A 26,348-nucleotide genomic window follows, 5' to 3' on the forward strand; every position below is an offset into this window, starting at 1 on the left:
ATTTGGCTCTATTTAAGATGAAAAGGATAGCCACCATTCACCAGACTACAACTTCAACGAACGAAGCCAAGCCGATATCCCACAGTGTTTCTCTTGATTTAATTATATTTGTGATATCTTAAACGACATGGGCGGTATTAGAACAAGTAGGCCCGTTGCTGCATCCGAGTAGGTGAAAGTAAACCTTGATTTCCACAACTTGCTCACCTTGCAACCTCATAGTAATGCCACATCTCCCCCGGGAGCTTTGGACCCCGTAGCAGCTGATCCACACCCCGCCTTGAAGTGGGCCTATATCATCACTTCTCCCTTCCGCAGCCATATTGGCGTCGCTCTACAATACCTTATTCCAATGCCTGTTCCACCCGACGTCCCCACCCCCAACCCACGGCGGCGCAGACGAGGAGCAACCGCCGCGGTCGTCGCAGCCCCAGTCCAGCATGTGATAATGCCAGTAGCCGTTACAACAATTCCTGACCAATGCCAACGCCGCCTCACCATTTTACTTTGCTCGCCGCCGGCAATCGTCTGGGTGTCAACTTTAATTGGATCAATCATCCTGGCTCCGCCGGTTGTACCTGTCGATCCAACACATGTTTCTGCCAACGCCGCGATTGGAGACCCCGAGTTCTGTGTAGTGCACGCTGGTTTAAAGCTCGTTGAAGTTGTTTGCAACGCGAGTTACGAACTCCCTGGTTCTGGCCTCTAGGGTAAGCACGCGTCCTCATCCCCACAATGCCAGCTACCCAAAAACGCCCCAATCGCGTTACCCCATAATCAATATGACCAAGAGCTGATTTCTGTTTTATGAAATAGGAGCGACGTCATGATTACATCACACCTGGCATCGTCACTTACAGCCAACATATACGAATCTTTAGATTTTTGCGTTAACAGCTCTATTTCTGCAAAATATATTTGAGCGTCCATGTTCATCAGTCATATGTTTTTATATTTACTCACTTTCGATTCGGATCCCAGCGCTATCACTGTTGTACAACCATCTGCCATGTTGTATCCTGCTCTACCTGTATCAACGAGAGCCTTGAATATGGTTGTACGATGTTGTCTAGGTATTTAACCTTTGTTCGTTTAGACCTTTTTGCTCGTGGAGTGGGGAGGATCGCCGAGCGAACGTGGGATGGTGGATTTATATCGGCGGTAGGTTTGATCATCAAATAATGAAGTCCAAGAAAGGTAGTGTTGATAACACCTGCCACACCAAATGAAGTCGATCGATGACAGAGCTCGACCTTTGCAAGACTGAGTGGGAGTTTGAAGGGAAATTCCGCGGCACTATCCACCCTCAGTTGGCCTTTTAAGCACTCTGACGCCGGTTCGTACTCCGATCACTTCGGGGAGACCGGAACCGGGGATATGTCAATCGGAAACTCAGCGCCGTGATTCATGCCTGGTTGCCACAGAACTATTTGTGTGAGCGAACTGTACGAAATCAAAATAGAGAGTGCTTTACCTTGTGTCGCGGAAACCACCATGCGATGGTAAACAATGACCGCGTGGCAAAGTACTGCGATACATTCCCGGCTACATCAAAAGGTGAAACGAGACCTGTAGCCACAGCCCCGATTTCAGTGGCAACGCCAAAGCCATGCTTCGATAACGGGAAGCTAAATCGTAGTTGGGCTGAATAGACTATTTGGAGAAAAATAGCACGAGTTACTTTGAGCTTGTCCTGACTAAACCCATCAGGTGAATCTCGGAGGTTCCCCTCACGCAGAATCTGTGTGCGAGAGGAGATGATGATACTCGGTACGGTGTTCCAGTAGGAGGCGACAACTGGAGGATAATTACGCACTTGAAGAGCATGCGTGGCTCTGGTACAAAGCTACTTAACGAATTGTAAGGAATACCGGTTACGGTTATTGGATTGGCCTGTAGATATACACAACATGGGCTGTAAGCCACGAATACACTTTGCCTATGTGTCATGGACGAACCTTGACTGTCAGGCGATTTGCCTCGGTCGTATGTAAATGGTTAAATATGGACTAAAAAATGGCTGTCAGGCGAATAACAAGTTGTGGCTTCCGTTATGCTTGAATTAGGCCACTCGTGAGCATAAACAGCGTTCGTCGTGTTGTGCAACAAACTTACCTATTTACCCAGGAGATACATTACTTGTGGTGGTTCAAATCAACTTCGAACGGGGAACGCGGGAGTCTAGAAGCAAGACCTAGTAAGTCTATTGTAGTCCCTTTTGGGGACCACCATTATAAATCCCCCCCTCTTCGCCTACGCCTCCTGTTTGACTCAAACTCGGGCCCGATTTCCTTGGGACACAGTTGGTGTGTGAGAAACGGTTTAGAGTCCTCGGAGTGGCTACGTATACCCTGCCTGTCTATCATCAATGGCGCCAATAAATGCGCACGCACATCAAGTGTGGCCGTGAGAGTCCATTTGTGGCTCATCGATAGAAGCCCGGTCGCGACCTTGCGATATAACCACCAACATGTTTAGCCCAGGTATATGTTCCAGTTGCCCAGACAACTCACATCAAATGAGCCCATATACATATACATGCTGGATTCCAATACTCGAAATTGGATAAAGTACTCACGCCTTGAAGCACCCTCCACCTTTTGGTGAACGGAAGATCTCCCCTGAGAGCTCTCCATATCTTATCTCACTCATGAATGCCAACTTGTCCTACTTACTATAATAAAACCTCAAATAACTTGAACGCATACCTCTCGAAAACCCAAGCCACATATGATTGTACGCGTATTTGCAGTCCAAATAGGGAATGAGATGGCAATATTAAGGGATTTGGACGGGTATAGGGTTAAGGTCGGTTGGAATTTTAAGTATGTGACGCGACTCTTCTCGATCTAAAGTTATAGGTTTAGCTCGTGATGCATCTGCGGATCAAGTTGATCCGATCTCTCAGAAACAATTATTTTCCGTGACTCTTATCCCCAACAAGATAATGCAGCTCGACTCGAGTTATGCTCGTGAATTTACCAGACATACCATTGAACTACTTGTGTAGCATAACTCTTTGTGGTGGTACAATGTGTATGCATGGCGTTTGGCACGTGCTCGTGTGCGACATATATATACACATTAGGGAGTAAAACGGATGAGTCAAATTCACCCACGGGTTAGCTTCTCTTGTCGTCCTGCTAGGAGACTTCAAACGACCTTTTCTATGGCTGTAACACATCGACTACTTGCTTCAAGTATAGTGTCTCGCTTTCCAAGCTTTTTAATTGCGGGGGATATAAGGCAAACAAAACAGACTGAGCGTAAATCAAATTCACCCGTTGTACTTCCTAATACACATACCGCTGGACACTATGGTAGATGTTCCTTATGATATTTTAGGACAGAGCATAAATAACTCATTTTCGTTCTAAATAGAACCAAAAATAGGGTGCCAGTGTACATACCGGGCAGGCTATATTATTATAATATTCCAGGGTGCTCGAACGCTATGATCATCGTCCTAGACAGGGGTGCAGATATATACTAACATAAATAGGGCTTATCGATTCTTCACCACTCAATGAGTTGCAAAACGAACTCATTCGTTAATCGGTACTTTCAAATCATACGCATTCGCCACAGGACTATTTTCACGGTTGCTTATCCTTCTATCCCGATCCCATTAACACCAGGCCTCCTACACCTAGTAAACTCCTGCTACTTTTGAGGCTGTGTAATTTGCATTAATAACTTGTATCTATCACTTTGCTTATAATTCAAGCTAGATTTTTTGTTTCGAATGCCTATGTGCGTGTGTGGGAAGATCACGGACCCGTCGGGGACAATAAGTTAACCTGTGGTACCAACAATACACTTGCCGCACACCTCATTGTTTGAAATTCGCAGGAGCCATGTTCCAAGCGTGTTGGGTTTAGTGAACAACCATGCGAATATAATTGCAACAGGACCGGGCCTTGGACACAGCACTCTTGCTACTAAAAAATTATCACAAGAGAGAAGACGGTGTCGAGTTAGCAAAAGTTCCAAACCATGCACCGAGCTTTTCGTAGCTTTGTGCTTAGTGTGCCTACTAATGTTAAACCTCGTCCGGGCCCGTAGGTGACGGCTTTCTGAGAAATTATGCTGTGGTTTTCAATCGATTGCTAGATAGGTTAGAACAATTACTGGATAGGTCTAATTGCTGCGCTAATAAACACACTCAAGGGACTTCGCTGTTGGATTTGTATTTTGTGTGCTGATAAATGACCATCCTCAGTGGTGGATGTCATAGACATTAAGAAGATCTAAATTGAAAGGAATGAGACTTACGTGAAATTAAGCGTTAAAGAGCTGTGGCTCACGTAGGGATTCCACGAAGGGAGCGAACAAGAACATTATCTCGTGAATTTAAAACGATTGGGTTAATGTGCGAAGAAGTTGTCAAGTCGGCTCAACGGCTCGGCAGATAGCTCACTCGCAAACGGTTTGGAGCAACCAAGGGAGGCCTTGTTTGGCACATCGTCGATAAACAGCGGAAACGTCAACTTTAAAAGTTGAAGAAGGGAAGGATAAAATAGACATCCTAGAATGGATAGTAAGTCACGTGCAAAGGCCTGATTTGGCATGGCATGGAAGCTAAAGGATGATCGTTGGACATCAAATACTTATTCCTTGGTTCGACAAAAATGTGTGTTCTCGAAAACGGTTAATAGACCGGTGTCCGATGATTGATTGAGAGCACGACCCCTTCCCCCCACCATCCGCCATGTCTTTCCCCTACACGCCATATCCCCTCGTGAGTTATATTGGACAACGCGCTTAATAGTGCTAACATAGCATTCTACGAACAACAGACAACGTACCCATCTTCGCCACTATGGCAGCTTTCACCTGTGTCCTCGAACGTGACTTCTGGATGGGTGCCGAGCTGCACCTCTTCGAGTTGTCTTCCGACCGCGAGTTGGTCGACTGGTGCGGCCAACTCGTCGCTTACATACATGTTCTACGGTACGCTGGCCTAATAATGTTTCGCGCGTAATAATTAACAGCTGACATTATCATAGCATTTGATATCATCTTGAATGGTACGGTTGAGGGCGACATAAAGCTGCAGGTTATCCGCAACGGCAAGGAGGAGGTCTTGAACCCATCAGGAGACAGTTTGTTTACTGTCCATGGCTTACCTACCGATCAACTTCTGCACCAAAACCTTACGATCACGGTTCTCGAAGCAAGTACTGGCGCACGATTCACCATCAACGAGGCTCGTGTTAATGCATCTACCTTTGGTGATAATGTGTAAGTACTTGTAGATATTAATTGGTACCACCGTCTGACAGCTTTTTAGCTATGACTCGCGCCAATGGTTGATTGCGAGTAACGACGGCGCGATCCAGTATACTACAGGATTTACCCAACAGCAGGCTGCCGCGGGCTTGGCATCCCCAACAACTTACGTATCGTCTGTGGCTGGGGACAAGATGACCATGCAGTTTAACAGTGAGTCTACATCTTCACTCGACGACACTTCGACCAATAATATCACTCTAGGTTCTGCTATGACGCTTTATGGTCCTTGTGGTCCCTCCAGCGGCCTCATGAGAGTCAAGATCGACACACGCTTCGAGGAAACGGTCAACATCACCAAACCTATTCAATCTGACGACTGCTTGCTCTTCCAGTCTCCAGGTCTGACCTCTGACCTTCTGCATTCGCTCGAGGTCGAGAATGTCAGTGGTGGCACACTCGCTATCAATCGCATAGAGTTTTTCCGCATCGTAACGTTCACCAACCCTCGCGGGTACAAAAACGCGGGGATGATAGCAGGAATTGTACTGGGCGTGATATTAGGAATTGCTGCTTTGGTCATTTTATACTCGACAAGATCGAGAAAGATGCGCCAGAAAATCAACAATTCGTGGAAGATCTTTTGCAGTTAACTGACAATGACCGCTCACCACACCTATTCGCTTTCTGTTTTCAATTGGCCTCCGGGTTGTTCATGTTGTACATGTTTTATTTTATTGGCTGTTGTTCGGGGTTTAAGTTGGGTATTTCGTGGATTTGGACGCCTTTATACTGTTTTGCTCTCCTTCCTGTGTCTCCCTAGGCTATGTAGCACATACAAACAATCATTACAATACAACACCAAATATTGAGCTTAATTAGTGCGGACTTGTCCGGATGACCCCAAGCGCTCCTTCGTCCTCGTTGCAAACCATGAAACACAAACATCCCAGTGAAGGATTCCGTATACCCACGACCGATGTTCTTTACGATTTCCTTTGTTGCAGAAGCCAGTAGTTTGAGGGACATGGACGCGACTTGCGAAGCAGCTTCCTGCTGCCTACTTGCTTCGCTACTGACGCTGCATATATTTATGTCTCGATGGGCGATATCGTAAAATCGCCCGCAATGGATCCGCTACTCTCCTTTATAACAAAAAGAAACCTCATTATTTATGAACATTGCGAAGGGGTTTCAAATTAGTAGTACCAACCGAGTCTGCTTTCTACAATCAAGTGGGTTTACCTCCCGTGGGTCTATGAGATCTCTCGTTTAATATTTGCTTGACCAATTGAGGGCGAGCCAAGTTCAATTCGGCAACATCTCGCTCAGATATTGTTAGAGAGGTTTCACCTGACACTCGCGATGTGCTACGCACTGAACTTAATAGTAGTAGTTGGTTGATCGTTTTCCAGTTAATGGGGGGGGGGGCATCTTGAGGCACTACTCGAAAGAGGACACTTCGCGCTCTACAGTCTCCGTTCTATATGTTCCGATTGGCTGCATCCAATATCCCTAGACTCACAACCGGCCGCGCTTCGGGCTGTGATGCCCGACACTGTACAAGGTCATAATACTGGAAATCAGTGCGTGTGTTTAAGTGAGAATTGAGCTGAAATCAAGGTCAATACATACTGATTTTAGGTATCAATTCTTCCATAGTCTGATTCATGCTGAGGGAGGCATACTAACATTGTAATTTTCAGACCATATCCTACTGAAAAAAGGAACCTTTTACTGATGTACTGATTTTCAGGATCTTATCACACCACAGTGGCGAGGATAATAATGTCAAAGGGGATGATATAAGCTTCAAGGAAATAAGTCAGTATACGACCCATGGTTGGATACATTGTAGTTTCCCGTAGCAGTGGCCATACGCCTAGCCTATTCTATCCCACCCCGGAGCCAATAAAAATAGTCTACGAACCATATGGACTAGCCAGGCCCCGTATAATTTTCATCATCGAAGATTGTATCAGACTGAAAGCCCCTACCTTCGGAACCTCTGAGGTCTTCCGGCTAGTCCTCATTCTTCCCGTGGGTCAGAGGTCCGGGACAATTGAGATGGCTTGCCGAGCCGATCGAAGCCTCTAAAATTACTTGGATAACTTCGACCGGGTGACTTGACCGATCAGTGGACACCTTAATTCTTCGAGATAGGGCTGGGTACGATTAATCTCAGTATTGTTTTCATTAGCTGGTCAGCTCGCTCAGTTCAAGGCCAGGCAGACAAATAGTTAGCTCACTTGCTGATATCGTGACTTCATACTGGACTCAATTCTGTATCACTTTGGTTCTGAAGAGAGAAAATATGCCCCTCATTATCGCCAAGTTGACGCGTGTACTTTTATAGTTAGTTCCGGAGCAAGCTGATCTACGCTGATCTACGCGCTGCAATATTTGGGCGCGAGATTCATTCCTGTGCCCTATTTGTTTGTGTGCCATTTCGAATCCTGGATAAATCTGGCCAATCCGAAATGTCTGAAAGATCAGTTGGAATTGGTACCTTGGCTCGACATCAACTTCGAACTCCTCGAAAAGTTAACCCTGGTGCGTGGGTGCGGAATAATTTGCCACCGACCACTTAAGGAGTACATTCCCAGATCTTACTGGCACCGCCGAGTTTATAAGGATGATCGCTATTCGATGACAGACGGAACGTTGCAATGTCTGACGGCTACACACCTTTTCCCTTCGTAAGTCAATGCACCATCCCAAAAATGTGATCTCAAATCCAACCGTCGTGAGCCAGAGCGTAACTCCGATATCTCCGCTCTTCCATCCTTCTCCTATTTCGTTGAACACTAGCCTCGGATGGGCACCAAGCTGCACGACACCGGAGTGTTTACCAACTGCAAGCTGGTCCACGAGTGCAATCAACTCGACGCTTTCGTTAAGATACTGGGGTATGTATATAGTTGCTGATTGTCAATGGTGTTATTAAGGGCGTAACAATAGGATGGGATGTTGCACTCGATGGCCATATTAAAGGCAACATGACTATGGAACTCTCCTTTAATGGAGTCAGGGAGATATGGGATCCTTTAGGGGATACATTATTCAGTTTGCATGGTGGACCCATTGATAATTTGTTTCAGCATGACGTTACACTCAAGGTACTCGAAGCAACGCCCAATGCTGAAATAATAGTCACGCATGCGAGGATAAACGGATCTACTTTTGCCGTCGGGGGGTGAGGCTTCGGTATTCATATTATGCATTAGAGAAATGTCATTAACATTGACACGGCAGCAAATCTACCCATAGATGGACAATCGAAGCCGATAGCGATAGGATGAGTTATACAGGCTTTGCTCCCCAGAACACCACAACAGGAGTCAAATATCCAACATCCTCAACGATATACATTTATTCAAGAGTAGGTGACATGGTATCTACTCAGTTCAACGGTTAGCGCTATGCTTCTTATTTGATTGTGATAGTGTTAAGATTTGTGCAGGTTCCGCTTTCCTCGTGTATGGTCCATGCGGACCAAGCAGTGGTCTCATACGAGTCACGTTTGATAGCTATCAGGAAACAGTCAACACATCCAAGCCATTCGCATCCAACGATTGTCTGTTATATCATACTCGGGGATTACCAACCTTGTATATGCACCAAGTAGTTATCGAGAACGTTGATGGGAGCACACTAGGAATAAGTAGGCTTGAGTTCTTTCGCTGCCTAGATTTTAGGGGCAAGCCAGGCATACAGGCTCCATTGGTTGCAGGGGTTGCAGTGGGTATAATTGCCGCATGTGCGTTAATTATAGTGGTGTACGTGAGAAGGGCTGTGAAAAAGAAAGAAGAATCAGATGGACGACCAGTAAATCGCAGGTTGACTAGGCTCCTCTGTTAATCATTTGCATAAACTGAATTGTGCTATCTTGCTGTATCTTTATGTGTGATTTTGACAACAAGGTATTTCTGCCTTCTTTCAAGAAGTGTACCAATATTTCATATAAATACATATTTGCGTCCCTAGCTAAGTGCATGTAATTCACCCCGAAAGTACATACAAAAGTAGGATATGCTGAGGAATAATAAATAGAAGTGTACGGTCAGCTCTTTTGGATCGAAGTCTGGTTCCAAAAAATTGCCAATGAGGTGGGATAGCTATGCAAACAGCAAATCCACCTTTAGTCAGGCTGTTTTCAGACTGACGAGCAAAAAATAGCAATACAGTCCGTCATACGCTAATCTACGCCAATCTACGCATCGCAATATTTGGGCGTAAACCTAAAGTTTATTTGTCTGTCTGGAAGATCAATCAGAAAAGGTACCTTGATGCAAGACTAGCTTCGGGTTCCTCGAAGAGTTAAACCCGGCATATGGGTACGGAATTGTTTGCCACCGACTATTTGGGGCATATACCGCCGTATATCAGCAGAATAGTGAACTTTATAAGGGTAACGGTCGTCACTCAGTGGTTTTCGGAACTCTGCGATGGCTGGTAGTTATCCTTACACGCCTTTCCCGTTCGTAAGTTCACAAATCGCTCAGAAAAAAATTCCTTAGATCCTAGTCTTATTAAAACAGAGCGTAACTCCAATATCTCCTCTCTTTCATGCTCATCCCTCCTCGCTAAATGCTAGCGTGGGATGGGCTCCAAATTGTACGACATCGGAGTGCTTACCAATTGCAAGCTGGTCTACCAGTGCGGTTAATTCGACCCTTTCGTTACGATATTGGGGTGCGTACACGTCCACTTACTCTTAGTGATATTTTTGAACTCGTAAAAACAGGATGGGATGTTGCTTTTGATGGACACATTAAAGGGAATATGACCGTCGAGCTCTTCCGTGATGGAATCAAGGAACCATGGTACCCTTCAGAAAATACATTATTTAGAATACATGGTGGATTTAACGACGATTTCTCCCAACATGAGGTCATACTCAAGGTGGTCGGAGCATCCCCCAACGCTGAAATTGCTGTTACCCAAGCCAGGGTAAATGGTTCTTCTTTTGCTGATCTTTAGTGAGGGCTCAATGTCTGTATTTGGATGCACTATCGAACTAATGATGATGTTATTGTGATAGCAGACCTGCAGACAGGTGGATAATTGCAGCCGATAGCGATAGGATGAACTATACAGGCTTTGCTCCGCGGAATACCATAACAGGAACCGAGTCTTCAATATCTTCCAAGACGTACATTTCCTCAAAAATAGGTGACACAGTATCTACTCAATTTAATGGTTGGTGCTATCGATATCTCATTTAATGAAGTTTATTAAAGCTCGGGCAGGTTCAACGTTCCTTGTATATGGACCATGCGGTCCGACCAATGGCCTCATGCGGGTCACTTTTGATAACTATCAAGAAACGGTCAACACATCTACACCATTCGTATCTGACGATTGTCTGCTGTACCATACCAGAGCGGCCCCAGTACGGTTTATACATCAAGTCGTTATCGAGAATGTCGATGGGAGCACACTGGGAATTAACAGACTCGAGTTCTTCCGAATCTTGATCGACAAGACTTCTCCAGGCATACAAGCCCCGTTGGTTGTAGGGGTTGTGATGGGCGTAATTGCGGTTTGTGCATTAATAATAGTACTGTACGTGAGAAGGGTTGTGAAAAAGAAAGAAGAGTCAGATGGAAGGCCAGCAAATCGCCGGTTGACTGCGCTTTTTTGTTGAACATTTATGTAGTTTAATTGACATTATGAATTGAGTATAGGTGTATTTAGTTACTAATGTATTACTCACAGTTGAGAGGACGAAGGCGTAGAGTACACTATACAAGGTTAAAATACTGAAAATAAGAATGTGTATTTAAGTAGGAATTGAACTGTAATCAAGGCCAATATATGCTAATTTTAAATATCATTTCTCCCTTGGTCTGATTCGTACTGAGGAAAGTATACTGACGTCGTAGTTTTCAGTCCAAATTATACTGAAAAAGATGACTTTTACTGACATACTGGTTTTCAAGATCTTATTACGCCATAGTGGTATGCCTAATAGTGACGGAATAGACGCATATACCCAACTTCTGAGGATCCGATACCGATGTCGTGAATCAAGTGAAGCATGAACTTGACCATTCGCACCAATAAAAAAGACTATTAAGTAAATCAATATGTCGAATAAAACAGTTTAGGTGAGGTGTAAATTTTCCGCTGGTTCGGTTTGATGTGCTTTATAGCGCTACTTGGCATGCTCGCACCATGTCGCGGAGAGTGTATGGTATAGTGCAATCCCCGAATCGCATCGCATTGCTCGCAGACGCCAGACCCAAGGCTTCAACCTGAATGCTTGCCAAGCTCCCTCAACTTTAAACTGCACATGGCTCAATCCTTTATTATACACCACAACAAAATTACTGTAAAAGCCATATCAAAGGTCCATAGATAGCTGGTGACAGATCATGGATATTGAATACCACTCATCAAACCAAACCCCGCTAATCCTTGGGTTTCATCATTCGGGTCCACGCACGCTCGTACTGGTTCGCAGGTTTTACGACAACCCCTAACTCTTGAGCTGCATAAATCGGAAAATCCACATGCCTGAGTAGTTCTCGTCCTAACATCACTACATCAGCTTTGCCCTCCTGAAATTTGTGTGGTTAGTGTCTATTATTGTACAGGTCCTAATTACTCACGCAAAGGATTTCTTCTGCTTGTTGTGGGGTCGTGATTAACCCAACGCTTCCCACGATTAGTTCTGGGATTGCTTGTTTGATGCTTTCCGCAAAAGGAACCTAGGTTATAATCATTATTCAATCATATCGCGGTCGCTGAAAGCAAGAAACGCACTTGATACATCGGTCCAACAGGTATCTTCTGGTCGGACCAATTTCCCCCAGAACTCGTGTCTACAAGATCGACACCCTCGACATGGAGTCTCCTGGCAAACTCTATAGTTTGCTTGATTCCCCACGATTTCCATTCACCATTCGTGTCTTGTTCCGGAACTTCCGCCCAATCAGTGGCAGAAACACGATAGAAGAGAGGCCTTTCGTCTCCCCATGCCTTGCGTACTGATCGGACAATCCGTAGTGGAAGACGTAAACGGTTCTCCAAGGATCCTCCATATATATCAGTCCTATTGTTAGAGTGGGGCGAGCAAAATGAATGGAGTAGGTATCCATGTGCACCATGCATTTCGATAAAGTCAACTGTGTCCATGACGAAATCGTCAGCGACACCACAAGAGATCTAAATTTGAAACTTACAGCCTATTAACTTGCATCGCTCGACAGCATCGATATAATCCTTTTCTAAAGCATCGATATCCTCTAATGTCATCGCTTTTGGTCGGGGATAATTATCTCCAAATGGAATCTCACTTGGTCCAACCACTGTGGATTATCATTGATACCAGAGTCTCATACTCTTTGACTCAAAGACTTACCTTGTGTAGGCCACCCATTTTGTTCCTCGGTCGCGACCATCGTCTTATTTCCTGTCGCCTTCTGTGCTGCCGAGATCCAAGGCGCGAGTGTGCTTGCTTTTCGCCCAGCATGAGAGAGCTGGATTCCAACGACCGTGCCTTGACCATGGATAAAGTCAACAATGCGCTTCATGGGTGCTATTTGTGAATCGCTCCAAATTCCGGGGCATTCGGGTGATATGCGGCCCTCTGGCACTATCGCCGTGGCTTCGAGTATGACTGAGCCAACACCGCGAGAGGCAAATCCCTGGATGACAATAAGTTAGATGAGTTTTTTTCGTAATCTAAAACACTTGACATACACCAAGGTGAACCAGGTGCCAATCAGTCATATGTCCGTCGGTGGCTGAGTACTGGCACATTGGGGACTATTAAAATAATTTGTTCAATAATGTCATTGGAGATATGCGGACAAGCTACGTACGGCCCAGATTCTATTCTTGAATGTTGTATTTCTAATTTGAAGAGGTTGAAATACCTTCGGAATAGTCTTGTTTTGAGGATATGTATCCTAAAAATCCTAGTATGAGTAACTCAAGTATACATGTAGTTAGCATAGTCTGAACAAACCTTTGAGTAAGGGGTTCCAATACGAGGATTGTTTATAGGATAAAAATCTTCCACGCCAGGTGCAGGACTATTCTTGATTATAGTGACTGAACCAGCCTCATTCACGGAAAAGGTAGGGGAGACAGTCTCGGCAGACGGTACAGGAGACATGGCAACGAGGCAGGAAACCAGGTAGGCTCAAGGGATGGGTCGAAAGGTTCGATGAAAATTTGAGCTCATAAAGCTCAGTTTTATAAACGAATGGGCAGCCCTTAGCTGGACCATGAATAATCTAACCACCGAAGAGCCAGTGGGCCAGAGTGGGACGCGTTGCCGAGATACCGCGTGCATACGGAGAGTAAGTCAGCATTATCTCTCTATTCAAAAGTGAGGAGAGCTCCATCCCGCACTCTCGTTTTGGCTTGCCGAAACGTGTTCGGCCGGTGATCCTTTTGATCGTAGATCCTGGTGACGTCAGCTCCACGGTAGCGGTGAGTGGCGTATTCAAGTGGCAAGGTTTATATGAAGCGCGGTCGCCTTAACTGCGGCGTAAACATGCACTCTGGAACATATTAGAACTGTGGGTTTCAACTTGATCTCAGCTATTGATTACCTCTACCCCTCGCCTTTACGAATAATAGACTGCGCAGAAACCTCGTCGTTTTGGGAACTGCGAGCGAACGTTATGCACTACGTATGGCTTGGAAAGCTTACTTAACACAAGCTCTGTAAGTATCTGTCAGTTATCGAAGACTTGCTCAAACAGACCTTCTCTTGCGTCATCGAACCTAGACTCATACAGAAATGCCTCGATTTGGAGGAAGATCAGCGAGTTATTATTAGTGCTGTGCAGCGATGGAATCTCCTCCGCGGTAGCCTCGCACTGAGTGGCAGCTAAACTCAATGCGCCACAATAGTTGCCGATTTCCCTATAGCCGCTCCTGGTCGAATGTAAGTATACGTATGAGTGGGACTACGTGACTGCCCCCGGCTATTTTTACTCGCGTTTCAGCGGGCGGCAGAGACGAGTGGATGTGTAAGGGAAAAATCGGCTAGAGAAATTATAAGTTCGACGGTCTATTTTCGATCTTTATCATGCTGGGTACCGGTGGGGTGGAGTGGAGTGGGCGGAGTACTTCTATTTTATCACTTGGTTAGGATACTGGGAATAGCTAGTGATATAGAAGCTGCCTGGTTTCAGATATAAACAATGATATTCCTGTTTTAAAGTACAACCGAAGTAAATCCATAATATTTAAGCTTGCAAGCACTGCGAGTAATCTAAATAAAGAGGTGTTAGGAACCACATAGTCCTTGATAAATAACTAATTCCAACTTACATTGGTTACCGACAACGCACTTCCATCCAGTCGCGCAAACAGTCGGTCCGGTCCAACCCTGTATACATAATATTGGATGATGTTTCCGTTTGCTTCATGATATGCGAACTTACCTGGCCACCGCATTGCGCATAAGGAGCAGCTGTAGCGGCGGGCGCTACGGAAGTGGTGGTTGTAGTCGCAGCTGATGTACTAGGTATGGCAGTTGTGCTAGTCACGCGCGTTGTGGTAGTAGCGGCAGTGGAGGTGACAGGGGTGGAGCCAGCAACATCGCCATAGCTATTTCCCAGATAGTGTCAACAAGCAATTCAAAATCATCGAGAAATCACGCTTACAAGATGCCACGACCATTAGTTCCGATATATACTCGTCCGTAAACGCGTGGGTCCGCTGTCAGAGGCTACTCATCTATCAGTTCCTGAGAGCTTACATTAGAAAATGCCCAACTTACGTTTGCGCTGACAGCACCGAATCCATGAGTGGCATCATTGATCTACGCAGAATAACTTAATTGTTATTCATATATGAGAGTTGACGTGCGTACCTGGATCCAATTGGCACCCTTGTCATCGGTACGATAGTAGCCAACGACACCCCCAATGGTACCGCCAATATATACGGCAGGGTAGCCTCCAGCTGTCTTGGGAGCGCCAAGGCCAAGGCCCCATGCAGCAGTCACGCTAGCATCAGCAGTGAAGGTAGCGCCAAAGTTGGTTGAATGGAACAAGCCCTTGTCGGTCGAAACCCAGATATCACCCGAAGTGTTGAGGTTGACAACGATCTTCACAGGAGAGGTTGAGCTTCCGAGGGAGCCGGCGGTGGCACTGAAGGACGCGCCGTTGTTGGTAGAGATATAAAATTTGCTGCCCGAGGCGGCGTAGAAGATGGTGTTGTTTTTCTTGTCCGAGGCAATGATGGGGCTGGCGCCGAGACCGGTGACGGCCGTGAATGCGTTGGTGAAGCGTGATACACGGGTACCGTTATCGTTACGCCAGAGAACGGTATCACCGTCGGCAGAGATAGCAACCTTTCCACCATAGTTGCCGTCAGGAGCACCATAGTCCTGGTTCCAGCTGATACCAGAGTCCGTGGATAGGGCAATTTGCTTCGTTCCGTCTGTACCAGAGTTTCCGACACGGACCAAGTTGGTAGGCTGTTTAAAAGTTAGTTTAACCAAAATAAACAACAGAAATATAAATAACTTGCCTTGTTTCCTGCAAAGTCAAGGTCAACAGTGGATGCCCAGCGGGGGGTTGTGAACATGGTCTTAGGCGCAACGTTAAAGTCCGAGTGCACGAATCCACCGACATCATAAACAGCAGAGAGCAAGTTAGGCCCAGTGGGAGGAGAGATCAAGTTTTGTACAGCAGTTTCTTCGATACCATCCGCGAGTGATTTAAGAGTAATATTATGGGTGGTATCCCACTTGGTGAGATCACGGCCACCATAGATGGTCACACCAGTTCCGTACAGCCAGTGATCCGAATCGAAGGGATCGATTTCGAGGGATTCCATCATCCAACCGATCTGTTTGGTATCTTCTGGATCGACAACCGAGATCCAAGGAGCCAAGGAGGTATCATACTTGTAGTATCGATTCTAAGGGACAAAATCAGCGCAAATCATAATGAATAGACCATATTCGAACTTACCATGTTAGGGTACGATCCCCATTCCCAGAGTTTTGACCAGGTTGCGCCGCCATTTGTCGAACGGAAGATTTGACCGTCGGGCCACCAAGAGTTCACGGCGGCGACCATGATAGTTCCAGGTTTCTTAAGGTCGACAGCGAGACCACCAAACCCGAAATAAAGGTCACTTCCAGAAACCGGAGTAATGTCCACCCATGTGCTGTTCGAGATGAAATATTTGGCAACCGCCCCAGTAGTTCCGTCATATGGACCAGCATTGTTATTGTAGGTCACATAAAGAGCTTTTTCCGAAGGAGAAATAACACCACGGTGCGGCATGAAGGCAGTGTTTTGTCCAGCGACAGCAGACCCTGTATTTATATGTTATTATTTATGTGCGTAGTAGTGTAGTGTAGCAAACTCACAGGTAGCACCAGAATCACTGGATACGAAAACAGAGGGCGCGCCAGTGTTGGCGACACCAACAAAGATACGAGAGGTAGCAGTTCCCGAAGAACTGGAGCTAGCATCAAAAGTGATCCAAGCAATACCAACTTTGTCGCTGTTGTACCCGTTGGCGTCGTTGGGGTCGGCAATATATGTGCCAGTGTTGGTGAAGCTGGAAACCTTTGACCACGTTACACCGTAATCAGTGGATTTCCATAGACCATTGCCGCTGCGAGCACCAAAGTACAGAATTGAGTTCTTGTTTGGGTCTATCGCCAGGCGCTACGTATTATCATTTAACTTAATGGAAGTCCGCCAAGTCCAAGGGGAAACCCACCTCTCCGAGACCACGTCCGGGCATGTTTCCACCAACCTTGAAAGGCAGAACGGTCGAAGCCCACGTCTTCCCGTAATCAGATGAGCGCATAATTTGACCATTGTTGGGATCCCAGCTGTTAGTGTACATGCCGGTGGCAATATAAACGCGCTTAGTATCAATGGGGTCGGTCGCTGAGGTAATGTCAATTTTCAAGTCTGTAGTTTGAACGGAGGTACCGCACCCAGTGCATCGACACCCCAGTAGTTCCAGTGCGCATTGTCGGCGAAATCAGTTAGCGCGGTCCAAGAATCATCGGTGTTGAGTTTGTAGAGACCACCGATGTCGGTACGAGCGTAGGCAAGGCCCTTCTCGGTTGGGTTAAATACGATACCTAAGGAAAAGGTTTAAAAGGTTATGCCTGTGTGAGTAATGATATTCACGTACCAGGAACGAACCCTCCGCCGCCTCCAATCTTCACGCTCTTCCATGTGTAAGCCTGGGTCGGAGTAGCTGCATTGGCAAAAGGTATGATTGCCGCGAGAGCAGCCAGGGACAAAGGGGCGATCATTCTCAACGGATAGAGAGGAGACCACCAGCTTGAGCCAGAACTAAAGGAGCTTCGAGAGAGTTTATACTGTAGCGAGGCGTTGGGGCTTACCTACATCGGTCAGAAATTTATTAGGAAACATGTGCAATATGCTATACTTGTTGTAAGGGCCGCGCCGAGCACTCTCCGATAAATCTGCATAACAATACTGTAGTTGCATTATGTCCTGGTGTTTCTGCAACGGATAATTTCATACAAGAGTGGCAGGTGTATTATCGTTCCGATGCGCATGACACCTATTGCTAGCTTTCGGTCTTCATTCTTCAGTCTCGTACCGAGAAAACTCCATAAGAAATGCTTCTGTCCAATTCCTAGTGACCTGCCGAAACTGCTCCGGGATGACCCGCCAGATCACACGATTGGACTACGGTAAACTGCATTCTAGAATCCAGATGGTGTGGAATATAAGATATGAATAGCACATGTTGTAAACTCCATCAAGTTTAATTAGTTTTCAGGGGGTTCCCAACTGGCCACAGCTTCCGCCTCAGCTTCATGTGACCACGCTAAACGACCTGGCAATTTCGGGCGCCCGCAGATTCGAGCAATTGTCCGAAATGAGACGCCCGAGTTCGAGGATTTGATCCGTCCGATAAGAGGCCAAGCGTCAGAAATCTAACGTCAGACGGTCAAGGGATGTATGGTTGTCGGCCTCGGGTCCGTTTGACCACGTGGCTGGCCCTAGGCCTTAAGGCTATCAAACCTTATAATAAGCTCAAGTAGTGTATTAGACCTATAGGTACTCGCCTTGTCTTTTTTTTTGCTATACAAGTGGCTCCCGTTGAGAAATTTCGGACATTACCGGTTTGATTTTGCGTGTAAGTTCGCACTCTCATTGTCGGTGTATTAATTGATACTAGTGGTAGGTACGAATGGGGGTTGAAGGTTGAAACTATGGATAAGGATGCTCGCGTTTTGTAGCCTATGTAGACTCGATTCGCGCATTGATTCAATGAGTTCCCATAAATTTATTTCACGCTGGATAATGAGCTTATATCAGGTTCACAATGTTGATTAATGAGCTGTTTTTCCTGATTTACCTAATTCGCTCTTAATTTACCATGGTATTATTAGTGTAAATATGTCCGTATTGATCTAATGGATTTTGCTGCATTAAAATCAGGTTTATGAGTCGTAAGATGCATGCTCGGTTTTCCAAACGCTTATGATATACTCACCACTTTGAATTATAACACATATCAAAGCGGACGATATGAAGAGATAAATAAAAACGATCGAAATACCGGAACAAACAACCCCCCAAACATCCTGCAAGCTGATGGTTATAGTTCGCCATAGTTATTTAGAAAACCCATCTGCTTGGACTTTGAAATGCTGCGGGATTGTCAGAGCTGCAACCTCATTCTTAAACATGGATGTTACCTACGGATACTTCTTGGGTGCGGGCGGTTAGACGCCGTCTAAAACTGCTAGTGCTGTAGCATTCGATATTTTCGTAACCACCGAGTACCGTAAGCTGGCCGGGGACATCGATACGTTCTGGTCCACGTTTGTTTCTGTAACTCGTTCCGGTAGCGTCATCAAGCGAGGGATAGACTGGGACTCCTCAACCAGCTCATATACAAACTCTTTCCCGGCCTGGTGTAAAGCCTCTATCATATTCTTGTCAACGCGAATCGACTCGAGACGAGTTTCTGATATATCGTGTTTCCAGTAGCATGCGTCATAATAGTAGTTCAAGATATCGGACCAGGACGCCATGATGGACCGGAACGGTTCTGGGAGGTGTGAAGTCAACCGCTCATACTTCCTCTGATTTGAGATGAACTCGTACTTTGCATTCGAATCGGACCTGTCAAAAACCTCGCAATAGCTGTCGTAGTATTCCCGCCCGCTTCGGTCATTTGGAACAAAGTAGAGCATCGTCCATATGGCAAGCCACCAGATGGACTCTATGTCATAGAGGGGGTTGCGTCGGAGTGGTGGTCATGGGGTTGTTTCTAGGGCTGCTGCTTTGGATATTCGAAGAGACTGATTTCGGGATTTAGCTTCTCGCACGCGAGCGCGTCTGTTAGCTTCCCGGATTGGATCTAATCGATGGTGTTCCATTGCTGCAACCTTGGTAGCCATGAACGCAGCTGCGCCCTATGCAATTTTCACTCAGGAAACATCACCGCAAACCCACCACTAACGACTCACTGTCTTCACATCGTGGGGTACTCTCGCATCTCTAATCCTCTTCGCATACTCCAGGTCCATAATCACGCCCTGTCTCTTTATTCTTCCTGAAGCCGGCACCAGTAGGATGTTCTCTGAGCTTACGTCGCGATGAACGTGGTTGCTAAGGTGCATCGCATGAAGTCCTTGCGTAAATTCGTTGTGTTAGTGGTACTCAATTCCACTTCGCACGACTCTTCCTCACCTTTCATACCTCCTTGGATTGCAATAAACGTATCAGCAAAAATGCGTAGGTTGTGTACTGGAGTGCCGATCTCCCTGAACACAATCCGACAATACTGGCGAGGCCGCTTGCTCAGACAGCCAAAGGCGCAAAACCTTGGTTGAGGTGGGCCTGGAACATCATCAGGCTTTTCGACACTATCCCTCGGGGTGGAGGTTATTGAACGGAGCATGGTGATAACGAATGATTCAGGATGCAGATTGAGAACTACTCCAGTAGGATCAAAGGGCTTTTCGCTACCCAGAGTTTTGTCAGTGCTGTCGGGAAGGGCAGGTATCTCGGGATTTGGTGGAACAAAGCCATAGTCCAAAGGGGTCAGAAAATGCTCGGCGTATGCTTCCTGTTCTCCTCGAATCGTCTTTAGTTTCACATGCTCTGCTTCACGGTCCGGGTGGGACCACACGTCTTTCAGTACATACAACGGGCCAGTCGGTTCGTTGTTCGCCAGCTTTTTGACCTCCCATACTCGAGTTCCGCGGCCGACCTTGCCCATCAACCCCAACATCGGATATAACCCGAGTCGTTCGATACATAGTAAGTTCTCCAGCGTCCGGGCTGTGTATCGTGATATCATAGTACGGTTCCCGATCCTGATTGGTGGAACCCGGGGATGGAGCGACTTTGAGGATGGTTGGGTCGTAGCCAATCTCAGAAGGAGTAGCCAACAGAGTCGACAGCATAATAATAATAGGTGACCTCCAGTCCTGAACACGTGCCTAGTAAGTCTAATGCTCAGTCATTATAATCTATGTATCTTACTTTGTTCACGTCAAACTCGTCAGACGCGACTATATCGCATCGGTCGTTGAACCACAGCCTTGCTGTTGTGCCCTCGCAAGTCAGCCCATGTACATACCTTCGACAAGGGTCGTTACGCATGACTTGATGCATGGACCACACGACTTTGACAAAATGCTGTTCCAAAGTGAGTTGAATTGGCCAGCTCGAACACAGCGCATGATTAATCAACTTACATCGGTCCGGTTTTGTGGATCATCTTTATTCTTGACCTCCATAGGCGTGATGATATTTTCCGAGCCTACGTTTCGTGAGTCATGGTCTCCAAAATAGAAATAGCCGTCTGGACGCGACGTGTTGTTGCGAGTGCTTAGCGGTGTAATGTTTCCCGCCACTTTGAGGGGCGTTGTGTTTGGTACATTGATCATGGCGTGCTCGCGTACCTGTGAAGCAATTATCTCAAGAAATCTGAATGCCTCATTCTCATATCTCCCGGAGATGCTTGGGGTTTCCCGCATGCACCGCCATTAGGGTGTTTTCGTGTCCGCCAGGTCGATACATCCACTGGAGATCAATCCGTCACATATAGTACCCAAGAGTCAGATCCTAGTAATACTGATGCTGAAAGAGCGCATATGTGTCTACTCTGATTCATCCCAAAGCTATAATATACTCACTTCTCGAGTAACTATTATACAAGGCCGTCCTTTGGTGGCACCATTAAGTCTTGATCCTCTTATTAATCCGGTTTGTCCTGGACCCTAGCCCACCAACCACCGTAGTGAGGAGATCCTTTAGTACCAAGCATACATGCACCTGCGTATTGGTACCAAAATCGGGGCTTTCGACGCCAATAGAATGTTTGGAGGTTCCTGGCAATGACAATTCCATACTCTGTATGTGCGCATCTAGCTGCAGTGGCACAGTATGAGAATAGAGAAGAGGTTTCTCCGTTCCGGTATTCTTGCAAAATGCCTTCGCCTACTGTCTTTATCCCACCTTGACTTTGGGTAAATGCACTTGAAACTTGGTACGCACAGCCAAGTAGAAGAGAAGCTGTTCCAGGGTGTTCAGGCACGTGGCGCGTTTGGTAAGATACCCTGAAATGGAATCTCGTGACCGTGACAGGTCTTGCCATCGACTTTTACCGCAAGGATAGATACCGACTCGGCAAGCGAGCACTAGTTTTGGATGATAGAGAGTTTTCCTGTTGAAAATAATATCGCGCCCTCGCTTTCTCAAGAGAACCTGGCAGACGCCTCGTCTAATACTTCTCAGCCGACTGCCTCCTCTACCTCTGTATCTCATCACCAACCCAAACACGCTCGGATGCGCAGCAACGGCTCCAATAAATACAACGCGCTCCCGCAACTGGAATCCCAGGCGTCTAACACCAGCACATCTGGCTCCACTTTGACTCCCCTTGACTACCGAGACGAAAGCAGAGGAGGCATGAGGAAATTTGCCTGGAAAAAATATGCGATTGGCGCTGCCATTATCATCGGAGTGGTCTGGTTGTTCGGACCACGTGAGAGTAGAGACGGGATGTGGAATGGAGGTATGTGCATGACATCCATGATCTTCAGGTCGTTGACAGTCATTACAATCCATAGGGCACGATGATGTGCCTAGTTTACCTCCCGCACCATACCACTCCTTCGAGACTGATCCGGACCCTACAAAAACTGCATACTGCACGTCTCCATACTCACCAGATAAGAAGCTTGTCCAATTTGCTTTAATGATTGATGCTGGCTCCACTGGATCACGTATCCATGTCTACAAGTTCAACAATTGCAACCCAACACCTTCTCTAGAATATGAAGTCTTCAAAATGATCCGCCCAGGACTGTCTTCATACAGAAGCGATCCTACCGCAGCTGCCCAATCACTAGACAAACTGCTTGACGTGGCAGTCAAGACAGTTCCCAAAGAATTCCAGAACTGCGCTCCTGTTGAAGTGAAGGCTACGGCAGGTCTCCGGCTACTTGGTCACGATACCGCCCAAGCTATTCTTGATGAGGTTCGCGCACGCCTGCGTTCCAAATACCCGTTCCCTGTCAGTTCTCGCGCATCAGCCATTGAAATCATGGAGGGCCGTGATGAAGGTGTCTACGCCTGGCTTACAGCAAACTACCTTCTCGGTACCCTCAGCCCTTCGAAATCAGCATCCAAGGCCTTTACCGAGACTTATGCAGTTCTGGATCTCGGAGGCGCATCGACCCAGATCGTCTTTGAGCCCAGCTTCCCGAATTCTCACCAGACTCTTTTGGATGGTGAACACAAGTACGAACTGACATTTGCAGGGCGCACCCATACCTTGTATCAACACTCGTACTTGGGCTACGGCCTCATGCAAGCTCGTCGAAGCGTACACAATCTTGTTGGATTCATGTGGGAGTTTACCCATCCGAAAGAGGGCGATGTTGTTCGCGCCCAAGTCGCCAATGCTTGCCTTAACAAGAACTCTGCGCGAGTGGTTGAGTTGGAGGGAGTTTCAGGATCTAAACCCCGAAACGTCACAATGGTCGGAGCGGATGTGGGGAGCTTCGAGGCATGCAAGCGGGTTCTGGAACTGGTTATGGCCAAAGACGCGTGAGTTCTGTTCTCCCAGCAACTGGGTCTATCACTGATCTCTATGAGTTCTAGCATCTGCCAAACTAAACCTTGTTCGTTCAACGGCGTTTACCAACCTTCCATCCTTGATACATTCCCTACCGGTGGAATACTTGCACTTTCATACTTCTACGACCGTATATTCCCTCTCCTCCCTCCTTCTCAAGTCTCGCAGTCAAAACCCATCACCTTGCCTATCCACCAGATCGCTTCAATGGCCAAACACGTTTGCGACGGTAACAATGCGTATTTCCCTCAGAGTGCCCAAGAGGAGCTCAAGGGCCGACCCGAATCGTGCCTGGACATGACTTTTCTTTACGTGCTTTTGCGTCTCGGATACGAATTCGACGAGAACAGGGTGGTTCGCGTCGAGAAAAAGGTAGCTGGAACCGAATTGGGATGGTGCCTTGGTGCAGCGATTGCGATGTTAGATGCCAAAATTGAGTGTAAAGCCTAGATAGATCGTAGATGGCTGTTTGGATTGTATCGTTACGTTCAATTAATGTATCGTTTTTCTAATTGCAGTTATGATTCATTGCATTGCATGATCACTAGTTCTAGCTATCGCCGCACTATACAGTAGATATGTAACCCGCATGCTGCGGATAGAGTCTTGTTCTAGATTGTTGAATGGATACCTATGCGCTATTTAATTATCCGTAGTGGCCAAAGAACTGAATCGGATGAGTTTGACCCGGCAACTTTCCCTATAAGGTACTGAAAGAAGCTTACGTAGCCAGCGCCCAATTAATGGGTGGAATTCCGTAAGGACTTTAGAACGTTTCAAACGTTCTAAAGTTGAGTTTGAATTCATAGACCACCTCGGATGCATTTTGCACCGTGGAATCGTGTATGAAATCGCTTCGGAAACATATTTGGAACGTGCGGAGGGGGTGTCCCAAAGGTCTAGAACGGCAGTTTGGAAGGGGGGGGGTCCCCCCCCTTCTAAAATTTGGAACGCATGGTTAGATTTAGAAGAGGTTGAGATCTACCCAATAAGATAAGATAAACAGATTCTAAGCCAAATTAGGCCAACGGCGCTTTGCCACCAGTGCATATATTCCAATCGGAATTCAATTATTTATTTACTATTGGGTCTGTGTACAATAGTTCCAACGCACCATAGTTCAGGTGAACTCAAGTAATGAATTAAAGTGTGGTACATAATGCTTGTGTACAATTAGCCCGGTCCGCTCTAAAAAACTATACATATCCAAGTTAGGAGATAGGGGCGGGGTCGATAAACATCGCGCGCCCCTATTCCCAGCGTCCTGCGCTCTTCCACCACATCACACACAGCTACACATCTCACAAGCTATCCTGAACACACTTTCATTCATCTGCAATGCCCCCTAAGTCCGCTACGTCTTTGCGCAAAGGCAAGGAACGCGAATCCGTCCCTGCGGCCCCCATCCCTGCGGCTGACTCCACGACACCCTCTCCCAGCAAGCGCGGCGGGCGTAGGCCCGGGGCAACAAGGTGGTCAATCCACAAAGTGCTTAACCTGCTATTTATTATTAGCAAGCAGCGACCAGAGGGGAGCGAGAGGTGGGAACTTGTACGCACCCAGCATAACGAGTTGAACCAGTCAAATCGAAGTACCAATACTGTAAAGAAGCATTATAACATGGTGAGTTTCAGTAGTTTTACAATATTCAAGGCTGATTTTGTTACTTACTTTGCCAATAGCTGCTCAAACTTCCTGTGCCAACTGGGCGTAAGAAGATGCACCCCCTGCATCGACTTGCGTTAGCCGTTGATTGCGATGTTAGCAAGGCAATCGGAATTCTTACAATAAACGACTCACCTGCCCAAGATCCCTTCGACAGCAATCTCGACATGGAGTTCAAGCGGGCCAAAAGCGACATGCAGCGATACGGCTTCGATTTCAACATGTTGGCCAATTTCAAGACCCCCTTGCCGGATGAGGACGCATTTGTTGATTCGGACTTGGACAAAGGGCCCGCCGCTGATCAAGATGCCAAAGATAATGCGGGTGATAGCGGAGCTGACGATAGGGGCAATGGCGAGGAGGTTTACCAGCCATCTGAGGCCGATAGCGTGCCAGACGATGGCAAGCCAGCTCTCAAGGCTCATCCTCCAGCCCTTCGTGAGTCTCCCCCATGGGACCTCCACGAGCTCTCAGGACCAGCCCACGAGGAGCCAACGCTCTCTGGGCCCCCCTCTCCGATGCCACCAGTCCGCCCACCAGTCAAGACGCCAGCCCGGCTCTTAGAGGTCTTTGGGGCACAGAAAGAGCCCGCCCCCGCTCCTTCCCCGCTCTCACAGTCGACTCGAGCAGACGCAACATCTCCAATCAAGAAGCCCTCGTCCTCAAAGCCCCTGAACTCCTGCAACGCAGTGCCATCCAAGTCTGTTGAGGGGTCCAAGAAGCGTAAGGTTATCAGCGACAATCAGGAAGTGAAGGAGGAACGTATCGGCAAGAGGGAAGCAAAAGGGCCAGCGAGCAAGAAGCATCAAGCTAGCGGTCCGAAGGGAGGATCTTTGAAGTTGAAGTCACAGAATACGGCCGCGCTCGACAACTCCGTGATCAATATCTTGTCTGACGAAAGCCCGGCACTCTTGAACAAGTTTCTTGGTAAGAAACAAGTTGGGAACGTCTCAACTATGACAATCCAAGACTTGAGTAAGCAGAATCTTTTGCTTTGTAACCAACTTGCTACCGCACGCGATACTATTCAGCAACAGGGACTCCAAATTATCAGACTCCAGTCTGATCTTCAAGTCCAAGCGCGCGTTGAAGCCAAGCTCGCAAGGCGTGCCCAACTGCCTTACCACCTACCCCCTGCGTTTAATCCCGTTCCAAATAGGGAGCCCCCTAATCTTGAACATCCTTTCAACCAGCCCATACCGGCCGTTACAGAGCCTGTCAACGCCATGTTTGGCACACCGCACTTGTTGCGCGTCTTTGATTCTGACCCCGGCTTAGAGGCAACTGACAACGCGGCTTTGCGTTGATATCTCTTTGTTAATCACACAATACATTCTATGAGCATTATTTTATCTGTTTTTGTTTCC

General features: G+C 46.8%; 9 protein-coding genes across 9 annotated transcripts; 5 read left to right on the forward strand and 4 right to left on the reverse strand.

Moving 5' to 3' along the window:
- Positions 1-127: 127 nt before the first annotated feature.
- Positions 128-709, forward strand: RhiXN_09397 (AMP deaminase; the record flags this gene model as incomplete). Its single annotated transcript, XM_043329213.1, has 2 exons — positions 128-168; positions 223-709. 2 exons carry the CDS (start codon positions 128-130, stop codon positions 707-709), a joined length of 528 nt encoding a protein of 175 aa, XP_043180659.1.
- Positions 710-4,711: 4,002 nt separating this feature from the next.
- On the forward strand, positions 4,712-5,885 carry RhiXN_09398 (P12 domain-containing protein; the record flags this gene model as incomplete). The annotated part of the gene is made up of 4 exons (XM_043329214.1): positions 4,712-4,741; positions 4,800-4,953; positions 5,010-5,244; positions 5,294-5,885. 4 exons carry the CDS (start codon positions 4,712-4,714, stop codon positions 5,883-5,885), a joined length of 1,011 nt encoding a protein of 336 aa, XP_043180660.1.
- Positions 5,886-7,901: 2,016 nt separating this feature from the next.
- RhiXN_09399 (P12 domain-containing protein) lies at positions 7,902-10,882 on the forward strand (the record flags this gene model as incomplete). Its single annotated transcript, XM_043329215.1, has 8 exons — positions 7,902-7,931; positions 7,988-8,141; positions 8,194-8,428; positions 8,488-8,645; positions 8,696-8,809; positions 9,881-10,214; positions 10,277-10,434; positions 10,485-10,882. The coding sequence occupies 8 exons, from the start codon at positions 7,902-7,904 to the stop codon at positions 10,880-10,882; spliced, it is 1,581 nt and encodes a 526-aa protein (XP_043180661.1).
- A 766-nt stretch (positions 10,883-11,648) lies between these two features.
- Positions 11,649-13,360, reverse strand: RhiXN_09400 (NADH:flavin oxidoreductase/NADH oxidase; the record flags this gene model as incomplete). The annotated part of the gene is made up of 8 exons (XM_043329216.1): positions 11,649-11,798; positions 11,850-11,948; positions 12,004-12,365; positions 12,423-12,548; positions 12,602-12,887; positions 12,943-13,008; positions 13,065-13,151; positions 13,211-13,360. 8 exons carry the CDS (start codon positions 13,358-13,360, stop codon positions 11,649-11,651), a joined length of 1,326 nt encoding a protein of 441 aa, XP_043180662.1.
- A 1,084-nt stretch (positions 13,361-14,444) lies between these two features.
- Positions 14,445-17,494, reverse strand: RhiXN_09401 (glycoside hydrolase family 74 protein; the record flags this gene model as incomplete). The annotated part of the gene is made up of 12 exons (XM_043329217.1): positions 14,445-14,470; positions 14,530-14,587; positions 14,643-14,808; positions 14,865-14,929; positions 14,981-15,022; positions 15,074-15,682; positions 15,763-16,128; positions 16,182-16,531; positions 16,586-16,889; positions 16,945-17,117; positions 17,168-17,317; positions 17,371-17,494. The coding sequence occupies 12 exons, from the start codon at positions 17,492-17,494 to the stop codon at positions 14,445-14,447; spliced, it is 2,433 nt and encodes an 810-aa protein (XP_043180663.1).
- Positions 17,495-18,943: 1,449 nt separating this feature from the next.
- RhiXN_09402 (kinase domain protein) lies at positions 18,944-19,417 on the reverse strand (the record flags this gene model as incomplete). The annotated part of the gene is made up of 1 exon (XM_043329218.1): positions 18,944-19,417. One exon carries the CDS (start codon positions 19,415-19,417, stop codon positions 18,944-18,946), a length of 474 nt encoding a protein of 157 aa, XP_043180664.1.
- A 63-nt stretch (positions 19,418-19,480) lies between these two features.
- RhiXN_09403 (kinase domain protein) lies at positions 19,481-21,121 on the reverse strand (the record flags this gene model as incomplete). The annotated part of the gene is made up of 6 exons (XM_043329219.1): positions 19,481-19,639; positions 19,694-19,857; positions 19,917-20,313; positions 20,375-20,659; positions 20,715-20,870; positions 20,930-21,121. 6 exons carry the CDS (start codon positions 21,119-21,121, stop codon positions 19,481-19,483), a joined length of 1,353 nt encoding a protein of 450 aa, XP_043180665.1.
- A 901-nt stretch (positions 21,122-22,022) lies between these two features.
- RhiXN_09404 (guanosine-diphosphatase) lies at positions 22,023-23,766 on the forward strand (the record flags this gene model as incomplete). Its single annotated transcript, XM_043329220.1, has 3 exons — positions 22,023-22,251; positions 22,307-23,288; positions 23,343-23,766. The coding sequence occupies 3 exons, from the start codon at positions 22,023-22,025 to the stop codon at positions 23,764-23,766; spliced, it is 1,635 nt and encodes a 544-aa protein (XP_043180666.1).
- Positions 23,767-24,654: 888 nt separating this feature from the next.
- RhiXN_09405 (uncharacterized protein) lies at positions 24,655-26,288 on the forward strand (the record flags this gene model as incomplete). Its single annotated transcript, XM_043329221.1, has 2 exons — positions 24,655-24,939; positions 24,999-26,288. The coding sequence occupies 2 exons, from the start codon at positions 24,655-24,657 to the stop codon at positions 26,286-26,288; spliced, it is 1,575 nt and encodes a 524-aa protein (XP_043180667.1).
- Positions 26,289-26,348: the final 60 nt, after the last annotated feature.

The sequence above is a fragment of the Rhizoctonia solani genome, chromosome 5, assembly GCF_016906535.1.
Source record: "Rhizoctonia solani chromosome 5, complete sequence".
In the NCBI taxonomy this organism is placed as follows: Eukaryota; Fungi; Basidiomycota; class Agaricomycetes; order Cantharellales; family Ceratobasidiaceae; genus Rhizoctonia; species Rhizoctonia solani.